We start from the raw sequence: 26,162 nt of genomic DNA on the forward strand, positions 1-26,162 counted from the left end.
CGGCGCGTACACATACACAACGATCGAAAGATGCGTAAAGAAAATCGATCAAGCTGCAGCTGCGACGTGAGAGCGTGTACCTAGATATTGCGCAACAGTACGTAACCTTCGCGAAGGGACGATGGCAGTTTGAAACGTCGCCACGGCGATAACACGATGCGTATAATATTACCGCACGTTTGCGTCCTTCGATCGCAAGTTTCATGGCGGTCTTACGCTATATCGACACATTAACACAAAGTGTCATTTACCATTTAGTTTACGATAGCACGCCCTCGCTCCTCCTCCCATCCTAACGAGAATGTCGAGCTCTTATCTTGACAGAGCGTATATGTATGTATGTATAGAATAAGAATAAGAAAGAGCATCGTTCGCGCTACAGAAGACATGTATCGAGAAACAGTATCTACGATCTTGTAAATTAACAATAAATACGCTAGAAGCAACTTTAGATGCGAAAACGTTTGAGAAATGTTGCGTAGTAGGCATCGTAATAAAGTACAACCTCGGGCTGCCCTTGATTCCAGAAACTACGCACCAGGAAACAGCCCTACCCTACGACCCAACCATCAAAACAAATAACTCGTGCGTAGTTACGTTGCTCGTTTACAAGCACGCATACGATCCCAACCGTTTTAAAAGAGAGAACGAAGAAATACAGGCAGTACAGGCTTGTGTAGGGTCGGTTATGGTGGGGCTTAAGCAGTGGAACGTGCTAGAAATCTCGTCATGCGTCTACCGATCAATACTCGGTATTTTCATATTTTTTCCGCCGAACGTACGAAAATTGTCACAAACGTGGCATGAAACGAAAGTTTACGAGACGGGGAACACGATTGTATCGGTGGTCGGGGAATATGTAATCGGGAAAGAGCCGAAATTCTCGAAGAAAGGAATGTGCGCAGTAATATGCTGGGTGCCGGTGCGAGTCTCGAACGTTCTACGCTGCGTCGTCGCGCGCCTATATAAGAGGGCCGGCCGGTCTGCCTCGGTGCATTCGTAAATTAACTTTCGTTCAGTTCGGACGTGACGAACACCCGAAGACCCATCAACCAGTGGCCACACATCTTCGATTCTTTTACGTGGTTTCATCAAGCTGCCGACAACAGGACGTTAAAATGTAGACAAGAGGCATATCCGGTACGGAGTGCGACAGTTTACCGTGGGTATTTCTTTACAAATATTACACTTCATTTCTTTTAGTAGTTCTTTTTGTCTGTATGTGTATTACTTTTCGTTTATCTATTTAACCCAACCAACCACTCGTTTCGCTCGCGATTACTAATTACTGCTTGAGGAAATTTTTAAATACTTTTTTAATATTCTGTGTACGATTCTATAGTATTGTATTGTTACAAAATTGTTACTAAATACATTGTGCTATACAAAGAATTTAATACAAATTTAAATATAAAAATAAACGCAACGTAGAACCTTCTTTTAAGATAATACCATTTAATTTTGTTCCGTGGTAGTTTCTATTTTGATAGGTTTGCTCGCGGGTTCCCCAGTCTTCACAATTTCGACCACTCGTTCGGTTCCGCTAGGCGTCGCGACCTAAAATTTAAAAAAACAGCATATGTTCAGTAAGCTATAGGTGAGACTTTGATATATTTGTGTTTTTGTAGTGCACCCTATGAGGTCGGTGCTCGAACTATCCGTGCGCAACGATATATTGGTACGGCTAATTCGAAATTTCTCCGCATTTCGAATTGTTTGAGAAGAGCAGTTCGAGATCACATGCATTAGGTAAGCGGTCGTTGCACCGAGGTATTTCAATTATGTTGTTACGTTCTCTAATCGTTGACGTAGTCTCTTGAAAATGGACGCGCATATTAGATAAGAACTATGGCTCGCGGTATCGCTACTCGGTATTTTCTTACGTCTATTGGTAGTCAAAAGTTAATTACAAGTTCAAATTTGTGAGAAATAACATGTTATAGGTAAACATGATCATGAAATGTAGCGGCACTCTGATCTGTAGATCTGAGATATATCTATAGAATGATTGTAGTAACTGAGTCAGGTTTTGTGGTTCCATTTTAAACGGGGGTAGCAAAATATCACTGTCTCCGTTCTATCGATTATTTCTAGTACATTTGTACAGTACAATAGTTTGCTCACGATGATCTTCTCTCCTTTCATAAAAAAAAGGAGCTAAGAAAATCGATCGTTGCGATCAAGATTAGATACCTTACAAAAAGGTGCAATTAAATTTTCCTCTGATTTTCTTTTATCTTCGCTTACAAGTGACGGCACATATAATCTGACGTAGTTACTAGAATCACCTTGTGTATATGTATATACAGGGTGTTTGACCACCCCTGGGAAAAATTTTAATGGGAGATTCTAGAGGGCAAAATAAGACGAAAATTAAGAATATCAATTTCTTGATCGAGGCTTCGTTCTACTGAATATTCGGTACCTACAGAAAAGTATTAGACTAACCTTTCTATAGGGCGACAAACAAAATTACTAAAAATAAAAAATGAATTTAAGAATAATCGACAGGCAAAAATATACTCTGTGGTCGGAAATGTTTCTATAACTTTCTAAGGAAGCCTCGATCAACAATCAGTATCCTTGATTTTCGTCTTATTTTGGCCTCCAGAAACTCCCATTAAAATCTTTGCCAGGATTGGCCGAACACCCTGTATACACACGGAATATGTAGTCTCGCTGTTAGTCCCTATGTTATAATAGGTTGTGTACAGTAGGTATATTTTCATGATACCTGCTTCAATATTCAGAGTGTGAAAGTACCGACTTATACTTCTAACGAGGAACACTTTGCAAGTCGTACTTTATCGATTTTAACCGATCTAAAACTCGAGTCGGGTGCGGCTCTTAAAAATTTTTTTAGTTAAAGTCGATAAACGCGTATTTTACGAATGTTGCCTCAGTTCGCTTGAAACTCTTTAATACGAGATTGTTCTTTTTATAGTTTAGAGCAGACTCGTAATTTGATCGAGATAAATCGTCGGGACCGTCTTCTTTAAACCGAATATCTACCACGAGGGCACACGGAACGTTGGAATCGAGAAAAGACAAAACCGAACCGAAACAAAAAAAACCGCGTGCGAGGCTTTTACGCGGCACTAGGTTGCGAATCATCGCGATTCGCCCCCGGCTCTCACCCTCCCTCTTCGTCTTGTACCTTTTTGGGTGCCGTGATAGTTAGGACACCATCCGAAGAAAGGCTCGAGGTAATGTTGATCACGTCGTAAGATGGAGGCAGGATGTATCTGCGTACAAAGCGTCTGCTGACAAATCCGTGTTCGTCTTGCCTCTCTTCGTGTTTGGCTTCGACGATAACGTTATTATCGACAGTCTTCACCGTGATTTCTTCCGGTGAGAATTGCTGAACGTCCAATATTACCTGCAAAAAAAATCACAACCGAAATAAATACAAATTAAAATTAAACTCGTGAAAACGTAAACCGATATATCTCTTCTCTGCCATACATAGAATTTCGTATCTGAATCGTTTTCTATGATCTTACCGTTGATCACTCGAGAAGTATTTATTTTTATATAGAGATTATTATTAATATACATAGAGGAAAGGGATAGATCCGAAAATTTTAAGAACCGTTTTAGCCCCGGAAGCAACCACCCCCCGTTTCATGGGGCGTTCTGGTGTTTCGGGCCTTCTGGTATTCCGGGCCTTCTGGTGTTCCAGTTTTCTAATTCGTTTTGTTAAACTGAGTTAGACGTCGTGCTCCTTCATAAAGTAGTTCCCATTTAAGTTTTTTTTTTTACTATGTCTCTACGTTTTCTCTTCGGTACGGTAGTTGCATATAAATATATATTGTATAGTATTAGTTACAGTAACCGTAGTTTGTCTTACTTCTATTACTTTCAGTGAACGTTTTTAAGATTCGTAAAAATCTGAGCAAAATAATTCGAGGAGAAGGTTCACTTTAAATTCTCTCAGCCGTTTATCAACCGTTGATCTGTAAACTTGATGATATATTTCCGCTCCTCGTACCGGAAACTCAGAAGCGAAGATTCACATTGTTCATGGGCCAGGAAAACGAATTACCAGTTCTTTATTATGAATAACTCGCGACCGATATAATATGTTAATCGACAAGTCGAATTCATTACCGAGTTACTAAGTTACAATTTAAACGGACGCGTATTGTCTTAATTACAGACTTAATTACAGGGGTTGTGTGCGTGTGGTTGTACGTGTAACATTTTTACGCTCACGAGAAATATATTCCGGGCGTTTTATCCAGTTCTAATTGTAACATCGACACGTAGTCATGGAGACAAAATATCCGATTTATTCGACATTTTTTTGCTTCGTTTCGAAGAAAAGCAGGGAAAGAGATGTTCCGCCTTTTCTTTAACTTAATTTTGGAAGCTTGCTTCTTTCACGATAATTCTTCGAACCCATTTGGAGAACACTTTGGTTTTAACAAAAACATTTTCGTTCCTTTCGTTCGATATATTTTTTAAATATATTATTTCAAATTGATATTCAGTATTTACGGTAAAAATTTTAATTCGTATATTCAGAACCAAGTTCATCGCTCTCTCTACAGATATGTCCTGTAAGAATAACGACGACTATCTCATAACTTTCTGTTCTCAGGGAGTTGTGTGATAGTCGTTAACCTTGTGGTGCTATGTACAATGTCGATACTAAATTAAGTTATCGTTAACGTAAATTCCAAACATATGTATGTACGATGCTCGATGTCGTATTATCAAAATTTCATGTAAGTTTTCATAAGCGTTTCTCGGATGATTGAAATCGCGTTAGAAGCTTTCTCCAGATTTAAACAAGCACCGCCATAAGTAACCTGTAGGTACTCTTGGACGAATATTTTGAACTCGAGGCGTCGGCAAATTCTGACGATGAAAATTTAATCTTTAAAGATGAACGATCGTTTTTTCGTTGGATTTATTTTTAGGCTTTTCTTCCGTTGATGCACGATTTAATAATACATTTCTAATCCTTATTTCTGGATCTCCCTGTGCGCAAGTGCGAGCTTGCAAAGCACGGGAGATCCGTTCGTTATAACGGAACCTTTCTTTGAAACATTGCTTGCGATAAGTTTGAAGCATCTTAATTACGAAATTGTTCTATTCAGTGGAAAGCTTTCATCGATTCGAGGTCGCTAGATACAAATTTTGACAGTAATCTCACGTAAGCTACACGAGGTAGACACCTACGAGTAAAGAGATCAGAATACACGCTATATGTCCTTTCCCGATCGAAATAATTTTGTGTAATATCCGCTACTCGCCACCCTTCGAAGACAATCGATTACCACATTAAACGATAACGTTGAAAATAATATCCGACACTTTCGATATGGCTGGTACACATCGCTTGCTTGGTCCTCGTATTAAAAACTAACTAAACACCACCCGAGTGTACATTTTCAACCCTTGAAAACAGTACATCGGCAAAAGCAGCACCAGTACACGTACTTGAAATTACTGAGAACCGCGTGTCATTCAAATTGCTCGAAATTCGTATTCATCCAGAATTACCAAATTCCAAAGACAATTTTAACAAAAGACAAGATATCGAATGCTTTTAGAATATTTTTTATATCGTCAAACTGTCCAACGTCTTATTAGCGGCTCCGTAGTTTTTTCAATCGATATATTTCGATCCGTATCCATAGTTACCACTCGACCCAAAAGGTAATCGCAACCATACCTGTTGTCCTCGGCAATAGGTGTGGTGCGTACCGTCGAGTGATAACTATGGATATGGCTCGCGCTTCTCTACGCAATAGTTTATCACGATGACTTCAAAACAAACAATAAAACGTTATCATTGATCGTTGTCTGCTATATCTATCCGCGAAAGTAGCGAAAGATTTCGACATTTCCTTTTGGATAGCTGTAAACGCACCAGCTTCGCAAGTTTCGAGTTCGATTTGAAGTCGAGTGACGAGCAGCGACGAAGATCATTCTTTCGCTCCCGAATCATGCGTGTTGCCCGTAAAAAAAAGATAAAAAAAACCGATCAAATCACCAACCTGGAAGTTGTCTTTGCTGTCGATCTGCACCGTGCTAGATCCGGTCGAGCGTTGTCGCGGAATGTTCATCCACGGACGGTAGTATCTGTTGCCAATCATCGAGCGCATGGGTCTGTCGAGACTTAGATCAGAGAATCTAGATACCAGATCATCTCGGTCCAGTCCTCTGCCAAAATGCTGGTCCATCAATCTGGACACTGGTCGATCGAAATCGTCCCACCAGTCGCGAAATATTAGAGGTACCACCGACATCTGCGGAACCGGTGAACAAACAAAACAAATTCTGGTTTATTTCTTGCTTTTCGCTTTCGAGAATGTGATATGTGAGAAAAAGGGGTACAATGAGTGTTCGAGATAATAAAAAAAAACACGTGTACGACGAATAATCGTAATCGATCGACGATCAAGAATTAGGCTAAGCTTAAAACGTGCTAGATCCAAAATTTATTCGACTGAAAACGCGCGAGTTTGCTGATCACGTCGTTACGGTGATACTGCAAATCTATTTCGAGTAACGAGCATCATATCTTAATAACAAACTAAAAATACGCGACGATTAAAATTTTCTCTTTCGGTTCTAGCGCGTCGAGAAGACCACCGAGGTTTCGTAATTCACGAAAATACAAAGTAATCGCGTAATGTTGTAGGAATTATCGATATCGAAGGCATTAGTTTTCTTTAAACGTTTGACAAACTGTGAACATAGATACCCTTAGATTGTGTTTTGCGATCATCGTTTAAACTCTACACGATGATCAGCAAATATAACATCCGATTAACCATGAAACAAAATTTCGAAGATACAACGGGAACAACCTTGGAACGTATTGCGTAATATATATATATATATATTTTCTTTTTTTTTTTTTTTTTTGTAGAAATTGACATCGAAAGCGACGAAGTTCCTCGTGTTCTGTAAATGTTCACGAACGAGAACGTCAATTTAGAATTAAAATCGTGTCGAACAATAAAAGAGATAGGAAGTCGTAAACGGTACGCGTTGTTTCGAGGCACGTCAGCCATTGTCCACGCGTTAAGGTAAACAAAGCGGTGCATCTTCATAGAACCCGCGGAATTAAATTGAGTTAGCTTTTAGGGTTAGAGATCTGGGTTACTAATTTAGGCGCTAGATGAGAAACAACACGGTATTAATCGTTAGTGAGACTACTAAAGCGCGCGCAGGTTGCTAAAAAGGGTATGTTAATTCTGTCCGCGTGTAAAGCGATCTCGACTAGACTAATACCAGAAGTACACGAAGAAATACATTTCTTGACAGCGTGTATTATCTTCGCGATACTAATTAACAGACTTGAGACAAATTTTTAAACGCACACAGATTTGAGAAGGAACGGACGAAGAAAGGAAGTGGTTGAACGCGTCGTATGGTATCGTAACGGTTATTTAGATGTTAAAAATAAGTTAGTCTGCTAAGTTACTCGATATTTACTAACTGGTAGTTTATAACTACGGATAAATAAAACGTATCCTAGATATAATAGAAAGTCTCTTTGGGGATCGCGTTACGCGTTGAAAATAACCATCGATTCGCGCTGAAACGGATCGAATCCGAAGGGACGACGCGAGAAAGACACAGGCCAATCTTGTAGGTTTTAAAAAAACTCCTTCCGAGTTGGTTGGCACGCACGAACACTTCTAATGCATGTAAATTATCGTAGATGTGTATTAGTATTTAAGTACCGGTTAGAATTCTCACTATCCTTAGGTTAACTATTTCGCGGAAAGCGTTTTAGTCCGGCGAAAGCAAGAACACAGACCGATCGTAAGCACAAAAACTAGCAACAGAGTTACTACCGTGTCGTGTTTTCGGGAACGTTGATTCGGCAAATCGGGAGACAACTCCGAATTTTTCTCCGTCGAAACGGATTGTAGCTGTTGACGAAAGAATTCGACTATCTGACTCGATCGTGGAAACGCGAGATGTTTAAATAGTCTGCCCGTATGAACGACCAACCAATGAGATTTCAGATACTCCCACACAACGTTCGCGTGACGTATACATTGAGTTTCTGACTAAAAATACACCGAATGGATGTTAAAGGCGCGAGGAGGGGCAGGATTCTCGCGCTAGTATCCAACATGATTCAATATTCTGATAATTTTGGCATTCTGATACATGCATCTGTTATTCTTCTAAATTCGTGAAGGGGCGTCATAGTGTTGCTAAGGAATAGTAACAGAGAACTGAAGAGTAATGAATAAAATAGCTGATTCCAACAACATCTTGGCCCCACGAACGTTCCAACGTCAACCTTTCGTGCATCCATATGCGGTCATTGCTTTGATCAATTTGCATATATGTATGTATATCTTTCGCTATCGTACGTAGGAGAGTGTCCTGTGGATATATCTGCTGTGAAGTAGTTTTTCACTAACGCGAGTGTACGTATTGACTAAAATACCCACCCGGAGACCACCAGTTTATCGTTTCATTTCTTTTACCAAAATGAAGTCGAGAGAGAAAACACATCGCGTGTTTCAGCTTTGTGCTATGATGAAAGTTGTTCCCTATGTCTGCTTTGTATCGTGTACATTAACTACTCGGTAAAATGGCTCCTTGGAGTCATCTTCCATGCCCCTTTTCACCACTTGTTTTGTACAATCTTACCGAAACAAAGGTGTGATATGTACATACATATGGATGTGTATATCAGCCAATGTATTCTTGCACGTAACGTAATTCCATGTTACAGTCGAGGTGATACATACACCCCTGCCTCGAACGAAGGGAGTTTCTAACATTTGAACGCATATATGTATTATATTACAATACGAGATACGACTAAAACGATAGTAGTATATTTTACGAGGGGTAATCGCAAATTCGAAGATTCAGGAAATGTAGAATCGTGCAGAGTCGGCGTTCGTTCGTGAAGCAAAACTATTTTTCGTTCGTGCGAGATCTCGATTTCAGTATGTCGAAATAAAAATAACGCGACTTACTAGCATAACGGAGAAAATCACGTTCGGTATAATAAACATCGAAAGTGTAGATCAGTAATAACATACGACTGTTGAACCGTAGTTCTTAGTAACGAATTGAAATTAACGGTTTCAAAGAGAGTCGTAAAAAATCCGATATCGATGTAGAATTGCGCAAACCATGCGTTAAGTGCATATTAAGATCAAAGCTATTCTAGTCAGACTGATATTAATGTTGGATCGTATGAAAGGCAGTAGTTGAACTCGCCTCTAAGCGTCGCAGATACTCTTACATATGTATACAAGCATTAATTCAGGCTCAACTATGACCAGTGACGACCGATAAAGTGAATAAATACTTGGTAATTGCATGTTCTGGTAGTTAAACAGCTATATAAAAACAAATGGCCGATTCCCATTCGCTGTTAGGGTCTGAGATTCCTCAAGTCTGTTTACAGAGTTCTGAACTATATGTATTTCTCGCTTTCTCTCGAGTCGCGGCACCGCGTTTTCGGCGACCTCTGAATTCGAGGATCAAAGTTCTTCTTCCGCCTGCTCCATTAAAAGGCTCATGATCACTAACATATTACGAAAGGAGCGTGTTATAATTTTAGGAAGCGTAAAAGGTTTTAACTACGTCGTTGTTGTCTTTAACTGTATATATTACTTTCTGAAGGACGGCACACGGCACATGGTGGTTTATATACATCCCGGCATAGAACATTCTGGAAGTTATGCCAGGTACAAATTAATAATCACAGATGTCGTTACAATAATCACGCATTCAGCTGCTGCAATATACTCGAAGAAATTTAGCTTAAAGGTTTGATTCCTTTTTCCGCTAAATACCGGAATCGATGAAAGTTGCGTGTAGTTTGATGTTAAAAAACCCGTCTGGTTTGCAGCACTGAGTTTTGAGTAGTATCTTTGCTTGATTGGGTTGAATGTTACAGACTTTCCACAGGTATTGGCCTGCCTCGCGTACATCCCCCAAAATCCTCTCGCGTGGACCAATTCTGGAAGTCAGTTATTTGGGATAATATGCTAAGATCTTCCTTATATGTCCCGAAAGTACAATGGTATGTTATCTGTGCAGCTTGCCCCTCCGACGTTAACCCATCCATTGTCCACTTTGTACGTTGAAATTCCTTATAAAAGAGAAATGCCCCTGGGCCTGAGAAAGTAAAGTTTTCCCTTATCACTTGGCTGGATGATAAGATTTTATAGAACGCGTTAGGGGGGTGGGAACATTCTCGTTGCCTGTCTTGTGCTTGTTAATAGGGCCAAATACCCCATTGCTTGAATAGTCGAGAACACTTCGTCAGGCTTTGGCCCTTTTATAGCTTGGAGTATGCTATCATCTATATTGGGAAAGTGTGCGAAAGCTCTTTTTGCCGCCGTCTCCCACTTTTTTACATACATTCCTTCCGCTTTAATGTAATTAAGCAGCACTGTCATAGGCCCAAGCGAATTGAGCCATTGCGCTTCTCTTTTCTGGTGGGAATGTGACACCTTCAAGAAGTATATGATGCGCGCCATTGAGGCCATATTGTGCAATTTTGACCGCAATGGTTTCAGCCCTATCTTTACGGATGTTCATTGTGTGATGCCCGAGTCTGAGCTCACTAAAGCGCAAGTCAAAGCCAGTTAAAAAATTCATTAGTGGACTGGCAACACCATACCAGCTCTGTTGCCCTGGTCTAACTGGAACAAATGGTATGTCGCTGTCCTTAGCTGCCGTCTCTACAATATTGTAGGCCATCTGCCTCTCTACGGTGTGCTTTAACCCTCTATGAGTGATGAAAGTTGTCCCAGATATCCCATCTCCCAGCCTTCCACCCGTTTCGTTTGCCCTCTGACGTAAGACAGTGTAGCAATTAAATATTATATTTTGGACCTGATGCTCTCCATTGCAACATCTTCTGTTAAGTTGGCCAATCTGTGAATCTCAGCAAAGGATCTAAGCATAAAATTGATCACTTTCAATTTGACATCCTGATTCAATTCAATCCTTGGCTTCTTAGGATCAATTATTTCTTTGGTGTGATCGGCTGCGTCCACTATTCTTTTTCTTGTTGGACCCTTCTGAGAAGCCTGATCCCTCGGGTGTGTTCCGCTCGTCAAGGAGTCCTCTATTTCCATGTGCGATGATGAAGGCTGAGCCATGATATTTTGTGGAATTGGTTTTAGGATCTGTTTTTACTTTTTTTTTACAATTTGCTTTCACTTTTAGTTTTAATTTTACTGAGCACCTGGGCCCATAACCTGTTCTAATTTTAGGAAGCGTAAAAGGTTTTAACTACGTCGTTGTTGTCTTTAACTGTATATATTACTTTCTGAAGGACGGTACACGGCACATGGTGGTTTATACATATACATCCCGGCATAGAACATTCTGGAAGTTATGCCAGGTACAAATTAATAATCACAGATGTCGTTACAATAATTACGCATACGCTATCGACACCTTTGGGTATATACATACAACAGAGCGGATCTAGGAAGATCTTTATCATATTTATAGCGACGTAAAAATCTTCTTTCGGATGCATATTGTGAAAATATGACCCCCAAGATTGGTTCTCGACAATACCACATCAGATATGGCGGCATAAATGTTGGTCTATCGTTCCTTGAAAGTTTCGTTAATAGCTCTATATATGGTTGAAGACAACGGGGAATTTTGTTGTATTAGTTAACTGGGCCAGCACACTTGATCGTTCCATTCTTTAATGCGTGGTGCGGTTGTTTCGCGTAGCTCGTTTATTGTGCCTTCGCATTCCCTTCCCCCTCGATGCTAAAATTGGGGTTTCCAAATTGCTAATAATTCTTCGGCTCTTCGTGTCCTAATCAGGGTTCAATATTTAAATATATCGAAAGATATTTCCCGATTTTCCAACACTTGGCGACTATTATTCCTACAACCAAGCTCTGGCTTTTCCATCTTTGCCATCTTTATCGCCAATAATAAATGCTGCAGATTCGAAATTCTTTTCTGCGAGCGCGATAAAACTCGTGCATTGAATAAGTAAAAAAGTACAAGTCGATAGAATCAAGCACATAATCTATGCTCAAATAATAATGCTACGGGTTGGTACCGATTTCGTCTCAAATTATAATTCCGCACGAACAATAAACATTAGTTTATGCCGAGAACGAACTGCTCTGCTTGCACGTAATTTTCAGCTTCTTGAATTTTTTAGTCCTCGACGATCCCTCGTTAGTTTTTGTAAGGAAACGACTTGAAGAAAAAAGGAAAATAGACGAGTTTCGTGTTAACGCGATTCTTGTCGTTAAAAAAAAAATTTTCGATTAGAATTTGTTTTAATTTCGATTATTCACTATTTACGATACTTGTATTATATCGTAGCGTTGTATGTTATCGACTAGGATACGTGTTATTTGGCCAATTTATTCCTACTTACTGTTAGCGAAAAGTGCGAGTATACGCACAAAAAAAAAAAAAAAATATTACTGGCTTGCGATTTCCTATAAATTTAAGTGACGTGTGATTGGTAGGTGTTGTGACTGGCAAGTGAAGACTCTGACGAGTAAAGACTGATGACGAGATGTCTAATAAAAAAAAAATCGAAAGTCGAATCCTCCCTTCCAGTGCGCCTTTAGTGCGATGCCTTGGGAAGGGGGTACGCGATTTGTGGGGGCGACTCGGTCGCCGAAAGACGTTCAATGGACGTTCTTTGCATTTTTACCTGTGTGCAGTTTTCTGGTTGGTAATTCCGAGGTTTATATTAAGGACAATGGCACGCAGACGACCAGAATAACGAAATCACATTTCGTAGACACGAGTTTCTTTTCAACTCTGTCTCGAACCTCTCCTTAACAGTGAATCACAGCGACACGCTGTATCGCAACTTTCAACAGATATAAAAAATTTTTATATAGGTACCACGTTATCGTTAACTTACGCACTGCGACACGAATCAAACGCAAATATTAGTCCCCCAAACAATATAGTCGGAAACAACTCTTCTAACGGGACAAAAATAACGCAAAACCATTACAAAGAAAACTTACGTGAGAGAGCACTTGTTAGCGGGTAAAACTAGAATATATTCAGGGTGTACGTATATAATTTATTTTTAAGTTTACCCAACACCTCAGGATAAGTCATTGTGCGGCATTATATAGTGATAATAATAGAATTAATATGATTAATAAAGATTAGGTGATGCGTAATCGACCACAAATACGCTAATCAATAAATCCAATTACATTTATTCTACGTATCTTCCATGTTTTAAATGTTGTCGGATGAATCTTACGATCGTTTTTTAAAATACTATTACGAAAATGTACGTGGAAAAACTGTCTCTATCGCCCGTTAGGGTGGTGAAAACTACGTGTCTCTTTGATGCTGGATAAAACGACTTTGATTATTCGAATGCCCAAATAACGAAAGAATACTGTTAAGAGTTTATCTCTGCGTGTGTTGTATACATATAGAAAAGTATATACTGCGAATTAGTGTTTGTAATTCCCTGTACTTTGTGACTTAGTAACAAGTTTTGTATCGATTCTTGTAACATTTACAAATGGCTTTCACCGATTGCGCTACGCGTTGCTTAGGTTACAATAACGAAAACTGTTAGATCCTAAAGAGAATCAGGACGCGTATGCATAATTTATTTTACATTCTACTTTACGGCAGCACTTGAAATGCGTTAAGTTTTCCTCATATACAGGCATCGTATACATAAAAAAAAAAGAACAGACTATGTAACTGCAAACGCGTGTCGTTCCCTTAGAAATTTATAAAAAAATTATACGTGTTAAATTTTTGACGATCCGAAATAACGATATATCACATTTCATACTGTAATGTTTTGCAACATTTAGTAATTAGTATATTCGAACATCTTCTATTGGCTGAGAAACAATAAAGTGAATATTTGACATACACGAAGTCTTTTCCATTCGAAAGCAAAACCAGATAAAACCAGATCCTTCCTTGGAGAGAAAAGGTACTGTGATTATTAAATATTGAATTTTTTTGCAAGCCTTTGAAATTTTATATACAATTTACGGTAAAGGTTAAAATTCAGCGGAATTAGGTCGATGTGTAATCGAGCAAAATTAAAAATAGTCCAAAAATGCATGCGATATTCTTCTGTTTGATGTTTAGGGAAAGAAACCTGGCTAACGATAGATCCATACGACTAGAGTTACACTCCGTTCCGCAGTGTCACGAGTTTAAAATTAAACTCGAGGGGAGAACGAAACGGAAGAAGCTGGTGGAATACGAATACCCGAAACGTAAATGAAAATTAGATGTATTTTCTAAAAAAAGAACTTACAAGCGTACGACGTGCCATATTATTCTATTCTTAAATATTATAAATATTTTACAAATCGTTACACAACACACAGCGTAAACATGTTGGGGGATGGACGAAGAGACTGCAGGGTCGACTTTTTCGATGTGTCACGTGAATCGAGATATGTGCATTTCGGGGAGTAGTTGCAGTTTTTCAATGTCGTGTAGAGTCGTTATACCTTTCTCCTGTTTAAACAAGGGCAAAAACAGTATGCGTTAAACGATCAATTACTGTATATACAAACGAAATTTAAGAATTTGAGATTATTACATTGTATTCTTTCCATTTTTCGTAATTTTGTCTCATGTACCCCACAATCTCCGGCATGTCGATGAACGCTGAAAAAAAACAAAACAAAGTTACGCAATTCTTCGTAAAATCTTGAACACGTTTAACCCTCTGGCTGATATAAACGTTTATAAATATTTAAGAAAAACGCGTAACTGAAATTTCCACGGAAATCATAGTACCGAAAAGGTTCTGGTAGTTTATAATTGTTACTAACCATCCCACGCTTCGATCATATCGTTTATGATGAAATCGACGAAACCAATTTGCGATTTTGGTATCGAGCACGTTGGCCTATCGAACATCGGCATTAGGACAGGCAACTGTAGTTTTTTCTCTTCCTCGGTCTGCGAAGAAAGAATTAAAATGGCCTCACAGTGGTTTCGATTTTAATGCAACGAGTGTGGACGAACTTATGAGAATAAAACAAATTCAAAGATCAACTTTGATAATCGTCGCTTTGTCGAAACACGTAAGTAAATTTTACCTGACAAAAGTACTCCTCCGCGATTCGTCTGGTCCATTCGATACACCATTTCATTGGCCGGGTCGGATTTGACACGTCGGCGCATTTCACCATCATTCTTTTGACTAATACTACGTTTTCTGGCTGTAGCACGACAGACATGTCCATGGAATTTGCGTAGCCCTGCGTTAAAATTTTCGAAACGTTTACGACACTAGGAACGATCACAGGAACTGCTATTCTTAACATTATAGTAACAAGGTGTTGAAAAATTAGGGATACTAGGGAAATGTATCGTTGTTGAAGTAAGATTCGTACCTCCATCGATTGGTCACCGATCTTTACGCTGCAGAAATTCATGAACTTAGCCAGATACTCGAAGTGTTTTGTCATCTCGGTAGCCAGAATCATGTCTATCACGTTCTGACGGACTAGCTTGTACGTGTCCCGTGTCAAATTCTACAAAGAGCAAACGATCCGTAATTCGCGAAGATGATCGATTTAGCGCAAAACTCACTTTGAAAATATTAACACTGTCCTCCGATAACGATAGCTTGAACGTCAGGGCGGCGTGGTGCGATTCAAGCACGGATATATCGTTGTAAAGAATCGCTAGCTTGTTGTTGGCGTTGCAGAGAAACTGGCTGAAACGAGTTTAAATTAACACTAAAAATACCATTTCATGTATACCCATTCCTACCATGACCGGTCAAACGACCAGTCATTCTTTTTCTCATTTATAATCAATAGAAATTGCTAAAACTTCGTTTGACCCATAGTGTCAAAGTAAATGTTAAAGTAAACATAGAAGACAGCATAATTAGAAACAGTTGTTACAGTCATCGGATAGAGGATTAAATGCCCTTTAAAATGAGCGCTTGTACGAGTCGATAGCTTTATTAGTTCCGGAGATATAGCGATTTTAATTTCGCGTCGATGCGGTGGCTAGTTCCGGAGATATAAGGGTCCGAAGAGTTTGTTTACTACGGCCTTGTCAAGGTCGTTGACCGGCACGTGACGCGTGGGAACTAGGTCACTCGGCCACTCGGTCACGAGTCACGTGCGAGAAAGAGAGCTCCGGCGCGACGCGTCAGACGAAGACAGCGATAGTCGAATTAAGAAAAATTACCCCTTCACATAAATTACGATATCTCGAAAACGGAATGCCCGATCGACAAAAACCAAAAGCCATTTTGAAGGGGAAGGTTTACCGCTTCCAACGATCGCTTAATTATGGATAAATCGCCAGCAGTTTCGGAACAGCACGCGTCCAAAGTTTTAGTATTTTTAATACGCATTAATGGACGTTTCTAATTTCTAGTTCGGATTTACCTCGATCTACCCGGATGATCAACGTCGTGGGCAGCGGCCGCGATTAAAGCGGCAACCTCGTCCAAAGGTTCCAAAATCCGTTTCAGTCTCTCCGATTGCATGAACTTAGCCGTAGCTTGCAAAACGTCCGCGGCATGGGTCGAATTGTGATACGTGTTCGTAGCCCGATAATTTGCTTCGATCAAGGCCAACCAGTTCTGGACGGTTTTTTCGTCGCACTCTAATCTGGCCGGGACGCGGAACAAATTCATGATGGTCGTTCCCAAGTAGACCAGCGGTCTGTAACGAATTCGACGAAGTAAGAAGAGATACAACGACGGAGAGTAAATTTCGTACCTTCCTTCTGTCAGAACTTCCAGCTTGAATATATCGAAATTCCAGTCCAAACATCTGTCTAGAATTTCCGCGATCCCCTGCGGCCCTCTGAAACCCTTGATCTGCACACGCGAAATGTTCGGAACAGTCGTCGTGATTCGCGTGGATTCTGCCGACGATCTTCTCGATTCCCATGCCCTTTGCGGTGACTGCATCCATTGACGATATTTGTACGTCGAAATTATTCGCTAGACATTTTTAATGATATTCATATGCAATGCTTACGGCGATTAAAGCTCCGACGAGATCAGTCGCTACCGGATCAGCGTAGGTTCCGTCCTCCCTGAGGTTCGGTGTGTACAATTCGGTCGTTTTGAGTATCTCTATTGCCTGAAAGATCAAATCGTTTTCTCCAAGTACTATCGATCAATTATTTAACGAACGGCGAACCAAATAAACTACCTTGTCGATTTGTGCTGCTGACTCGGGAGTCGTGGACTCCGTGATCGCGTTAGAAAGGAGAGTGATCACTTTCGTGATGGGGGCTTCTAATTGCAAAGAGTGCAGCCTCTGCAAACTGGATCGTCTGCGACCTGCGAACCGGAAGAAATTCAATTACGAAATCTCTGATCGATCGGTATTGGAACGACCAGGACGTATTTACAATCGCGATAGACGATTATCGATATCGAGCGTACGATTATCGTTTTAAAATTCAAGATAGCGGATCGTTGGCTCGATTGTTTCGAAAATTGCAAAAATAGAAGCGATACGTTACCCTCGGTGGTAATAGATCTAACGTCGGACGATCTCCTCTGTGACAAAGGTGCGCCCACTTTAGGAAAAGTTGGCTGCGACGGTGTAGGAGGCGGACTAAGCGGGCCAATGTTTTCCGACAAATACGTCGTGTCGTATACGTATATGTAGTGAGTCGGTTTTCTGAGAACATTTTATTTAGAAAGAAACGAGCAACAAGAGAAATCCTATTTACGTAGACGACTTACTTGGACGTGGTGCTGAAAGGTATCACTCTGCAATTAATAGTGATCATTCGGTTGTTCTGCCGCCTACATTTCATGTTTCCCTCGAACTCTCGACCTTTGCTTATTTGTTGCTCCATGAGAACAAAATTCTCGTAATACACTATCTCCGCGATGTTCTTCCCCAACATTTCGCTCGTCTTATACCCTAGCAGCTTTTCGCTGATTTTATTAACATACTGCAACAGGAGTATTTAGTCGAAATAATCGGAGAATCGTCTATTTGAACGCGCGAGGCAGGTGTTCTCTGATTCAACTCGATACAAATGAAATAAATAATAATAGAATTTTTGGCAGCGTCAGGTACAACGGGTACGTAATATTTATGAAGCAATAACGATAGGTTTCGACTGGTAATAGCCAGGTTTTCTGGGAATATAGTTTCTAAAGAGTATTGCAAACGTCGTGGATCCAGGAAGATTATTCTTTGATAACGCAATCAAGAAGTTGTCTATTACTCACGTTACCTGTACAATGTGTTTGTCGTCCGTGACGTGCACCATGTCACGGCATCTGTCGAGGGCCACATAGAGCGCGTTGGCGGCCGCGAGTTGAGTTCTTGGCAATAGCGCGCTGGTATAAATCCCCACTAACTCGTTTATTAGTATTCCCTCGTGGGAACACTCCATTAAAGCCTGAAAACCGCAAAAGAGAACGAAAACGAACGTTTTCTCCGTTTCGGAGCATAGTTCCAATAACTTACTCTGGTAAATCCCGTTTCCAGCAAGTCCAGTGCCACGATTTTATTTTTGTCGCTGTACATGAAGTATCTGTAAAAGTTGACGGGGGGGGAAAAAAAGAACATTGTAAACGATAATGCGAGATATTGAAACGTTCAACGTACAAAGTAACTTACGATTTTTTCACGAGTGCTATGATAACGGAATTGTGGTAAACGGGACTAGCCCTGATCGCCCTGAAACCAACCAGTCAAATCTATTAACGAATTTCTTAATTAATCAGAGCGTTTGGTAAAATTTTCAGTAACGTTTGCGAGCAATACCCGAGCTGTCTCGTCGATGTTTCGTATCGTACCTACAAATTATGTCGGCCTCCGCGGCTCGTTGACCCCTGTGATCGATGATTATTAGCTCGTGGCATCGACTTTGAAAAAACTCAACTGCCTTTTCCGCGTCTTTTGCTACCGACACGCTCCACCCCAATCTCCTCGAAGTGGTAGCGAGAATATCCATTTGCTGATCATCTTTGGAGAAGACCAACAATATCTGACGTTCGAGGAGTACGATTCGAAATAAACAATAAATCGATAAAGCCAGAGCTATCAATAGAATTATTTTTCGGCATTCGTGTTGGTCGATTAAAATGGAAACGTACAAACGCTACTTACTTTTATCAAACTAGGAACACTGTTCGTTAACGGATGATCATCGATATCCTGTGGCCCTTTCTGTAACATGCAATAAAGATAGTAAATTTTAATGTTCGGGATAGATCGATCGTTTACTCTTCGAGAATGAAATTGAAAGACTTGGATCGGCGATATTGAGAATGATAAAAGGAAATGTACCACTACCGAACCCTCGTCACTGGCATATTCTACTGCGAGTTCACTGTAAACCTTTGCTCGTCGCCGCGCGCGCGGTGATTCCTTCACGTTTTTAATCTTTTCATACTGAGATGACTTTTTCATTCGTATTGACTACGGTGTTCGATTTTAAAAGCTGCGTACATGTGGTATAACCTATGCATATTAAGGACACCGTCACAGAGACAAACGAATCGAAAAACCAAGTGCCCGTGGCTCGATGAAGTTGGTCGTTCTGCGAACGAGGACGGGACCAACGATAATTTCGATTTATCGACAATTTTACGATTCCTTCAGTTCATAAGAGACCGTTGCAAATGTTTTCTAAACGCTGTGAAACAGATGGAGTATCTCTCGGTGTCGAATTTTTATTCTGAGCGCATGGAACGTTTCAAGTACGAGATACACTCGTCCCCAGCAGCGTCGAAACGATTTTCAATCATCGCCTGCTTACGAATGTACCTCGAACATGGAATACGCGTGCGCAATGATGAACAACCAAATGACTTTTTAGAGAAGTACTCTCGTCACAAACGGAAACTGATAACGAAACTGAATTGAAATTGTTACGATTAACGAAATTATTACATCGTTCTACGAAGAGCAATCGTCTTTCTGTTCGCTGTAAAATTTAGTGCGAAGAATACGACCGGTTGTAGAAAACAAAAGCCTCGATCCACTTTCGCAAATAGTATTCTCCAGGTAGGGTTGCAGCATATGTACCTGTGTTGGCAACACTAGCGATGGAAGCGCTTCGTGCACTCCTATTGTACGTTTGCTCGCGTACCATTTTTTCTGATCTCTGCCGCACAATACGTCGAAAATCCAGCTGTACCAAGGTCTCGTTGGCTCTTCGCGAATTACATCCGCGCAGTCTGTGGTATGACAAACGTAGATCTGTGTTTGCGTCGATCGTCTTTTGTCGTTCATTCTTAATCACTTGCTGATCGTTTAGTTAAAAATCGTACGTTCCCGTTTCTTCGCATCGTTAATCGAAACTAGAGTGGATCGATGACGTTCTTCGAAGTGTATCGACAACACTGCATATCGATCGATGATGTACAAGACGTCCGTGGACGTCCATCGCGACACTGATCGAGCACCGACGCTCGTTCAGATTATCCTTCCGTTCTATCAGGAGCAGAAGCCCTCGTCTATCTTCGATAACGAACCTTCTCCGTAGAACTAGAGTGTTTTTGTACAATTATTGATAGCGTATCGTATAAACAGTCGATAAAACATGCGCGTCACGAGAAGTTGATTATAAATAAATGATATCGTAACTTTTATTGTTCGTCACGAAGTTATCCGACATTATTCGCCGTGTACGAAGAGGATTTTTTTAAACAAGATCAAGATAAAACTATAATCCGCGACGAGATCCAAATATTGGTTCAGTCCAATCCGTTATTCCGGTCGAGATAATATAGAACAAATCGAGCGAAACGTCTTTAAATTGAAAACGAGCACGATCTCGCGACAGACAGAAGTACAGATTTCGACGAAAGAACTGGACGATCGTGGTCGATAAACTCTAACGGAAAAGGAGTGCTCCCCAAGGCGTAATAAATGTTCCCAAGAAATTAACACTTTCCATGTTAATTTCGTTCGGGTTGTACACGTTCCACTCTGGACTTTTTAGCGTTCGCGCCGTTTTAGATTTTCGTCGTCGACTGTAACCTTTTCGTAAAATATTTTATTAAATCATGACTGGTGTCGTATCATATTTAAATAACTGATTTTCGTCGAGGAATTACGCAAGATGCCCCAGTACCATCATCCGGCTTTTCTGGCTACGAGCCAGCTATGTCTACAGACTGTCTATAGACACCAGAGTTTATACCCTGTCTGTAGACGATCTCTGTCACGCAACAGCGAAAAAAAAACTCGGGCATCGCGATTACGGAGAAACTAGGGAAACGAAAGGGTGCACCGAGACCCGTTAATAATTCCGTGGACAGTCTTTACTCTTCGCGTAGACCGGCAATCAAAGCTCGGCAGAGTTGTTGAATGTTTGAGCGGTCGGCTTAGTTTGTGTATTGTCGCTGGAAACTTGGGTGAAAACATTCGATGCAATTTTCAACGAGACCGCGCGACACATTGGGAACGACGCAGCTGTTTGGAAACGAAACAGTTCGTGATTATGTTATTACCGAAGGGGGTAATTGCTGGTTGCGGGATTAAGTTGCGTGGGAAAACGAAAGACTGACGCTTGGTATTTTTTCGGTCGATCGTTTCTTTTCCCTTTCCCTTTCAGATTATCCCCTTCCCCTGTTCGATGATCAGGAAGGAACTATTTAATCAATCGCTGTTAGTACTTGGACTATGATATTGCTTGATTAGTAGTAACAATAGGCACGTGTATTCGATTGTGTCTTGTTTGCTTTCAAAATGCGAAATGGGACATTAATTATTTCTCGTTATCTTAGATTGCAGTTGCAAGAATCGAGACATCGATGCAGGCATTATCTTTTCACGTCATTTATCGTTAAAGCGTAGTATGGATTACATGCGTGTACAGCACACTGTTTAGTAAATCGAAATGTTATCGTTCACGGTAAAAATGCAGGGAAGTAAACAGAAAACACTTTACTCACCGTTAGCGAAAAATCTACGTCCTCGTCCGCGGCCGAGATGTCTTCGAACAAAGGCTTTTCTCCCAAATTATCATACTCCGGTTTCCCTTGAAAGAGAAACAATCGTTTAATTTCCACGAAGACAGGGTGTCCGTAAAAAATTAATTGGTACAATTAATGTTTCGATCGAAGGCTCGGTGAATCGATTCATTAGCGGAGCAATTAATCGATATCTCACCGACGATAACGAGGTTGGTTAAGAACCGATGAGAAAATCCCCTATCGATGGATCAACGATTAAGATTAATTTACGAAATTAATCGATCGTTGCTTACGTACTATTTCTAAATGAAAATTAAGTCGATCGATGCGAGCAAGCACAGAAAATGTTTCAAAGTTCTAAAAATGCTATTTACAATAATATAAACGATCTTACGAATATTATTGCGCATTGAAAGTCCGTGCAACAATGTCGAGCATGGGAAACTTGCATATCTTCACCTTTTACGGCACGATCATTTAGCAATTCGAATGGATCGGAGTTTAAAGATAATTGATCGAAAGTAGGGCACCTTAATTGCACAGTACGAGCGCAGTATAGGGACAAGCACCCGATGTTTTCAACCGAAATGCTAAGTACGTTTCAAAACGGAAACGAAAAGTAAGAGTTTTCAGGAGAGTTTTTTTATTCACCTACCATCGTCAAGCAACACGTCCTCCAAAGTTTTTTCATCCTGGTTCGGAAAGAAATACTTGTTCGGAGGGGATGCCATATGAATTTTTAAAATGTCAACTTCACAGTAGCATAGATACGCATTGGTGTTTTATTAACTCTGTCCTCATGTTATTGACAGTTCGGTTATTGACGTCCAGTAAAAATAGTATCTTTCGATCGAAAGATTTTATCGACTAGAAGAGTTACTCCTATAAAAATAACAAGTATACCATTGAAACATGGAATTATTAACAACACGAGATTTAAATAATTGGCTCGTTACTTTAGAACAGAAAGAAAAGTAACAGAAGAATCCACTCGGAGTTTATTTAAATATTACACTGTGAGTTACACCGTTTGCATCATTTGTTTCCACGTTACGCGTTAACTCTAAAGGAAGGAGAGTACGCAAGACGTAGTGTGCGTCACGTAACGCGTGAAATATTGAAATCACGTAGTCGAAAGTAGAGAAAAAGATCAGCCCGCACTCCGAACGATGCGTTGTAAGCGGCTCGAAGACAACGACTGTCCGGGAGAACCAAATTCTGCGGGTTAAAATTCTGCTGGTGAGTGAGTGGGCTCAGGATCGAGATAGGGTCATCGGAGAAACTCTCCGGTACAATGCCTGCACGCGTTAAATACCAACATTTACAAAGAATAACGCGGAAAGAATAAAGTTTCGCAGTACGAGGTACACACGCTCGCTAAAGAAAGTTATCCTCGCATGCAGATTGAAAATGTTTACGCGAATGCGATGGACAAAGTGGAAAGTCGGACGGACGATAGTTTCGATCCTTGGCTCGATTAAGTTGCGTCGGTTCGCGTATTATGCATACAATTTTCTTCACACGCACAAAAAGATGAAAGTTTAACGTTCTGCTTCGTCCATGCTGCTCCTCTGTACCTATGCTACTTATTATTAGTTGAAATTATTATAATGTTCACTGTCTTGTTCGGAACTTTAGTGGGTTATAAAATATCCCTCCTTTTTGCTATCCTAGTGTGCATGGTATATACTTGGACTCACCGTTAAAAATGGAAATAATTACAAATGCATAGGTTTATGTCACGTCGCATTCACTTTGTTTAGTTAGACGATAAATGTTAGATCGGTCGAGGGAGAAAACTATTGTTTTACGCTTCCCGGTACAAGTAGTTTATCCAGAGTAGTGTATTTTTCATCGTCGCATAATTTGTTCTTGATATCTTTCTATGCAACTTGGGCATTTGTTCACTTAATAAAACCTATGCTTTGAATTGTTAACGCGCTGCTGACTGCCACTATGAATATTTATAACAAACGAACACTAATACTTGTAGGTGTTACTAATTCGCTTACGCATTTCTGAAAATTCAAATGGAATTACCATTTCACGTCGATCCAAATATACGCAGCCTTATCAAAGAATAAATACAGTGTTTTGGTATTTCTGTATCGTTGCGTCTCTAATTCTAAATTGCTTAATTTCAAATGGCAAATTAAACAGACATTTAAATGCCATTCAAACGACGATCGAATAAAAGATAGCGTCGAAAACCGTGTTGCATATTTATTCAAGTGTACATACGTAATAACGATAAAGGAAGATGCGATAGGAATCGAGTATAATGGTACTGACAGAAAGTTGAATCGAAATCTCGGATGCTGTCCTCGCTTGGACCGCAATATTTAATTAGAAAAATGTACTATTCTTTGGCTTTGGCCGATTCCTTTTGGTATTCGGAACATTGTATTCGTCCGATGGAGACTCGGTAGAACCGAGCGTTGTTTTTCGAGCCGCAGATTCGATTAATTCACGTTGCGAACCGACGGCTCCAGTCAAGAGTACAGCGTGGACAGAGGTGTAGACTAGGTCAAGGAGAATCACTATTCTCCCGAAGTACTCTCCGACTACCTTCGCGAAACGTAGTACGCACAAGTGACGCAGCAATGCCTCGGGCACGTTGCAATGTATTTTTATTGATCGATTATGCCCGCCGGGAGTCAAAGAATTCGCTTTCCCTGTTACGTATCGAGACACGGACGTCGAAAATGGACCCGATGATACGATACACGGTCCCCGCCATCGATATTTCTATAACGATACCTTGTCAGCGTACCGAGGAACACCTTGTAACGAGAGAGAACAAGATACTCGATGATAAATGCGATGTCGTCGCGCGAAACGCGTAAATTAATCATTTTTTTTTTTTAATTCATCAACGAACCTGCACCAACGAAGCTGAGTAGAGAATTCCACTAAAAGTAACAAATGTTTGAAATAACTTTTGGTTAGTAGTGGTTGAGAGTACCCGAGGAGAGAGACCGGAAACTTACTTTCAGCGACTCGGCGTTCTTCCTCCACCGTTTCTAGTGCTTTGCTTTTCTCCGTATCCGCTTTGTCTTCCAAACATTGCAGCATGCTGTGCTTGGATCCCATTCTCGAAGCACGTTCTCACTTCGTGCTGTATCCATTAATCCACTTCCACATCGTCGGCAGCCGTTCGAGCAGATTCTAAAAATGTTTCGTCGCTGTCAGCCGCCGCGATCGAGATCGTCGAGTTATCGGTTTCGATAATGCCAACGGATATACATTATGGAGGCGCGTGAATAAATTGGCTCGCGCGATCGTACCGAAAATAGATTTTCAACGGGAAATCCTGCACGGTTTGCGTAATTAATACGAAACAAGATTTCGGTATATTTCCGAGGCGCGAACAAGTTGAACGTCCCTCTTCAATGTCGTCGAACGAGTTCGAGACTCGCGGCGGCAAAGGAAACGCCGAGCGAGGAAGAGACCGCGACCAAGTGACAACCATAATATACGGATATAAATATTCATGAACGTTACTGTACTGTTGATCGTTGGCAAACGACGAGGCGTTATTTGTAAATCGATCGAACCGCGGATATTTACGGATGCGGTAAAAATGATCTCGAACCTCTTGGCAATCTTTACGATATCTGGTCACATAATTTTTTTAGCAAAATTACTTTGTACGTTTGAAATTAAGTGCTCGAAGGTAAAGTACTCCGGCGTTTGCTTTATCCTGTCGTTATTGAACAAGCCTTACGTCGTATCCGAAGCATTCTCCAAAGAAGTCACCAACTCCAATTCGGGTTCGCAATATTACACCAGCATGTCCCTCGTTCGCGCGGGATTCTCCCCGCTTACTTTGAACGACGTATCCAAGATTACACAAAACACTGATCGATGCATACGTGTATCATGGAAATTTCAATCTCGTCTCGTAGAGGTAGAAAGAACAACGCACAGGCACGATCATCCTAAATGTTTCGAAGGTTGTCAATGAACGATCGATCTCTTTGGAAGCGGACCAAGTTGAGAAATCATCGAGCCGCGTCGGTCGAACGTCGATTACGATCGAGATCGCGTTTCAACATCGGACGGATGATTCCCACAGACACTTTGACCACAAGGTCCGACGAAACGGACACTCGTTTATCGCTATAGATGTTCACTCGCGAGGAAACTCGAAATCAGATGCATACGTATTATACGATCACAGGAAGAAATAAATCCAGACTCCGTTCGAAAAAGGAATTTTAGTTCGTTCGTCGGTTTTGTAAGAGCACCGCACCGATCAGACAGCTCGATG

The 26,162-nt window shown here is 40.6% G+C and overlaps 2 protein-coding genes and 1 long non-coding RNA gene across 5 annotated transcripts; 1 reads left to right on the forward strand and 2 right to left on the reverse strand.

Annotated features, from left to right (window-relative positions):
- The first annotated feature begins 672 nt into the window (after positions 1-672).
- On the forward strand, positions 673-3,151 carry LOC122397634. The gene is made up of 3 exons (XR_006259138.1): positions 673-1,162; positions 1,629-1,749; positions 2,945-3,151. It is a non-coding gene; the product is annotated as an uncharacterized LOC122397634 (long non-coding RNA).
- On the reverse strand, positions 1,298-10,422 carry LOC122397633 (protein lethal(2)essential for life-like). Its single transcript, XM_043396904.1, has 4 exons — positions 7,821-10,422; positions 6,009-6,260; positions 3,158-3,379; positions 1,298-1,557 (listed from the first exon to the last, which is right to left on the reverse strand). Exons 2-4 carry the CDS (start codon positions 6,258-6,260, stop codon positions 1,456-1,458), a joined length of 576 nt encoding a protein of 191 aa, XP_043252839.1. The 5' UTR covers positions 7,821-10,422; the 3' UTR covers positions 1,298-1,455.
- A 141-nt stretch (positions 10,423-10,563) lies between these two features.
- On the reverse strand, positions 10,564-25,237 carry LOC122397630 (high affinity cAMP-specific and IBMX-insensitive 3',5'-cyclic phosphodiesterase 8-like). 3 transcript variants are annotated; one of them, XM_043396899.1, is made up of 19 exons: positions 24,897-25,237; positions 21,869-21,968; positions 19,074-19,133; positions 18,761-18,951; positions 18,582-18,641; positions 18,429-18,495; positions 18,193-18,360; positions 17,690-17,904; positions 17,464-17,624; positions 17,148-17,278; positions 16,974-17,075; positions 16,707-16,894; positions 16,371-16,649; positions 15,556-15,682; positions 15,357-15,497; positions 15,060-15,221; positions 14,790-14,919; positions 14,555-14,622; positions 10,564-14,469 (listed from the first exon to the last, which is right to left on the reverse strand). In XM_043396899.1, exons 1-19 carry the CDS (start codon positions 24,980-24,982, stop codon positions 14,392-14,394), a joined length of 2,514 nt encoding a protein of 837 aa, XP_043252834.1. In that variant the 5' UTR covers positions 24,983-25,237; the 3' UTR covers positions 10,564-14,391. The 3 variants fall into 3 exon arrangements, with proteins under 3 accessions (XP_043252834.1, XP_043252835.1, XP_043252833.1); XM_043396900.1 differs by lacking the exon at positions 24,897-25,237 and having other exon boundaries at positions 16,371-16,894; positions 16,971-17,075; positions 18,761-18,929; positions 19,995-23,657; XM_043396898.1 differs by lacking the exons at positions 21,869-21,968; positions 24,897-25,237 and having other exon boundaries at positions 16,371-16,894; positions 16,971-17,075; positions 19,074-20,836.
- Positions 25,238-26,162: the final 925 nt, after the last annotated feature.

The sequence above is a fragment of the Colletes gigas genome, unplaced genomic scaffold, assembly GCF_013123115.1.
Source record: "Colletes gigas isolate AHSC1104 unplaced genomic scaffold, ASM1312311v1 Colletes_gigas_Sc00010, whole genome shotgun sequence".
Taxonomy (NCBI): domain Eukaryota; kingdom Metazoa; phylum Arthropoda; class Insecta; order Hymenoptera; family Colletidae; genus Colletes; species Colletes gigas.

Bases quoted from the DNA above. Each gene is read 5' to 3' on its own strand.
- LOC122397633 (XM_043396904.1), bottom strand. From the start codon at position 6,260: ATGTCGGTGGTACCTCTAATATTTCGCGACTGGTGGGACGATTTCGAT. The intron at 3,380-6,008 runs GTTGGTGATTTG...TTTTTTTTGCAG, and splicing joins ACAGCAAAGACAACTTCCAG to GTAATATTGGACGTTCAGCA. The intron at 1,558-3,157 runs GTACAAGACGAA...TTTAAATTTTAG, and splicing joins CTATCACGGCACCCAAAAAG to GTCGCGACGCCTAGCGGAAC.
- LOC122397630 (XM_043396898.1), bottom strand. From the start codon at position 19,376: ATGAAAAAGTCATCTCAGTATGAAAAGATTAAAAACGTGAAGGAATCA. The intron at 17,076-17,147 runs GTAGTTTATTTG...TTGATCTTTCAG, and splicing joins CAGCAGCACAAATCGACAAG to GCAATAGAGATACTCAAAAC. The intron at 16,895-16,970 runs GTAAGCATTGCA...CAATGGATGCAG, and splicing joins TCGTCGGAGCTTTAATCGCC to TCACCGCAAAGGGCATGGGA.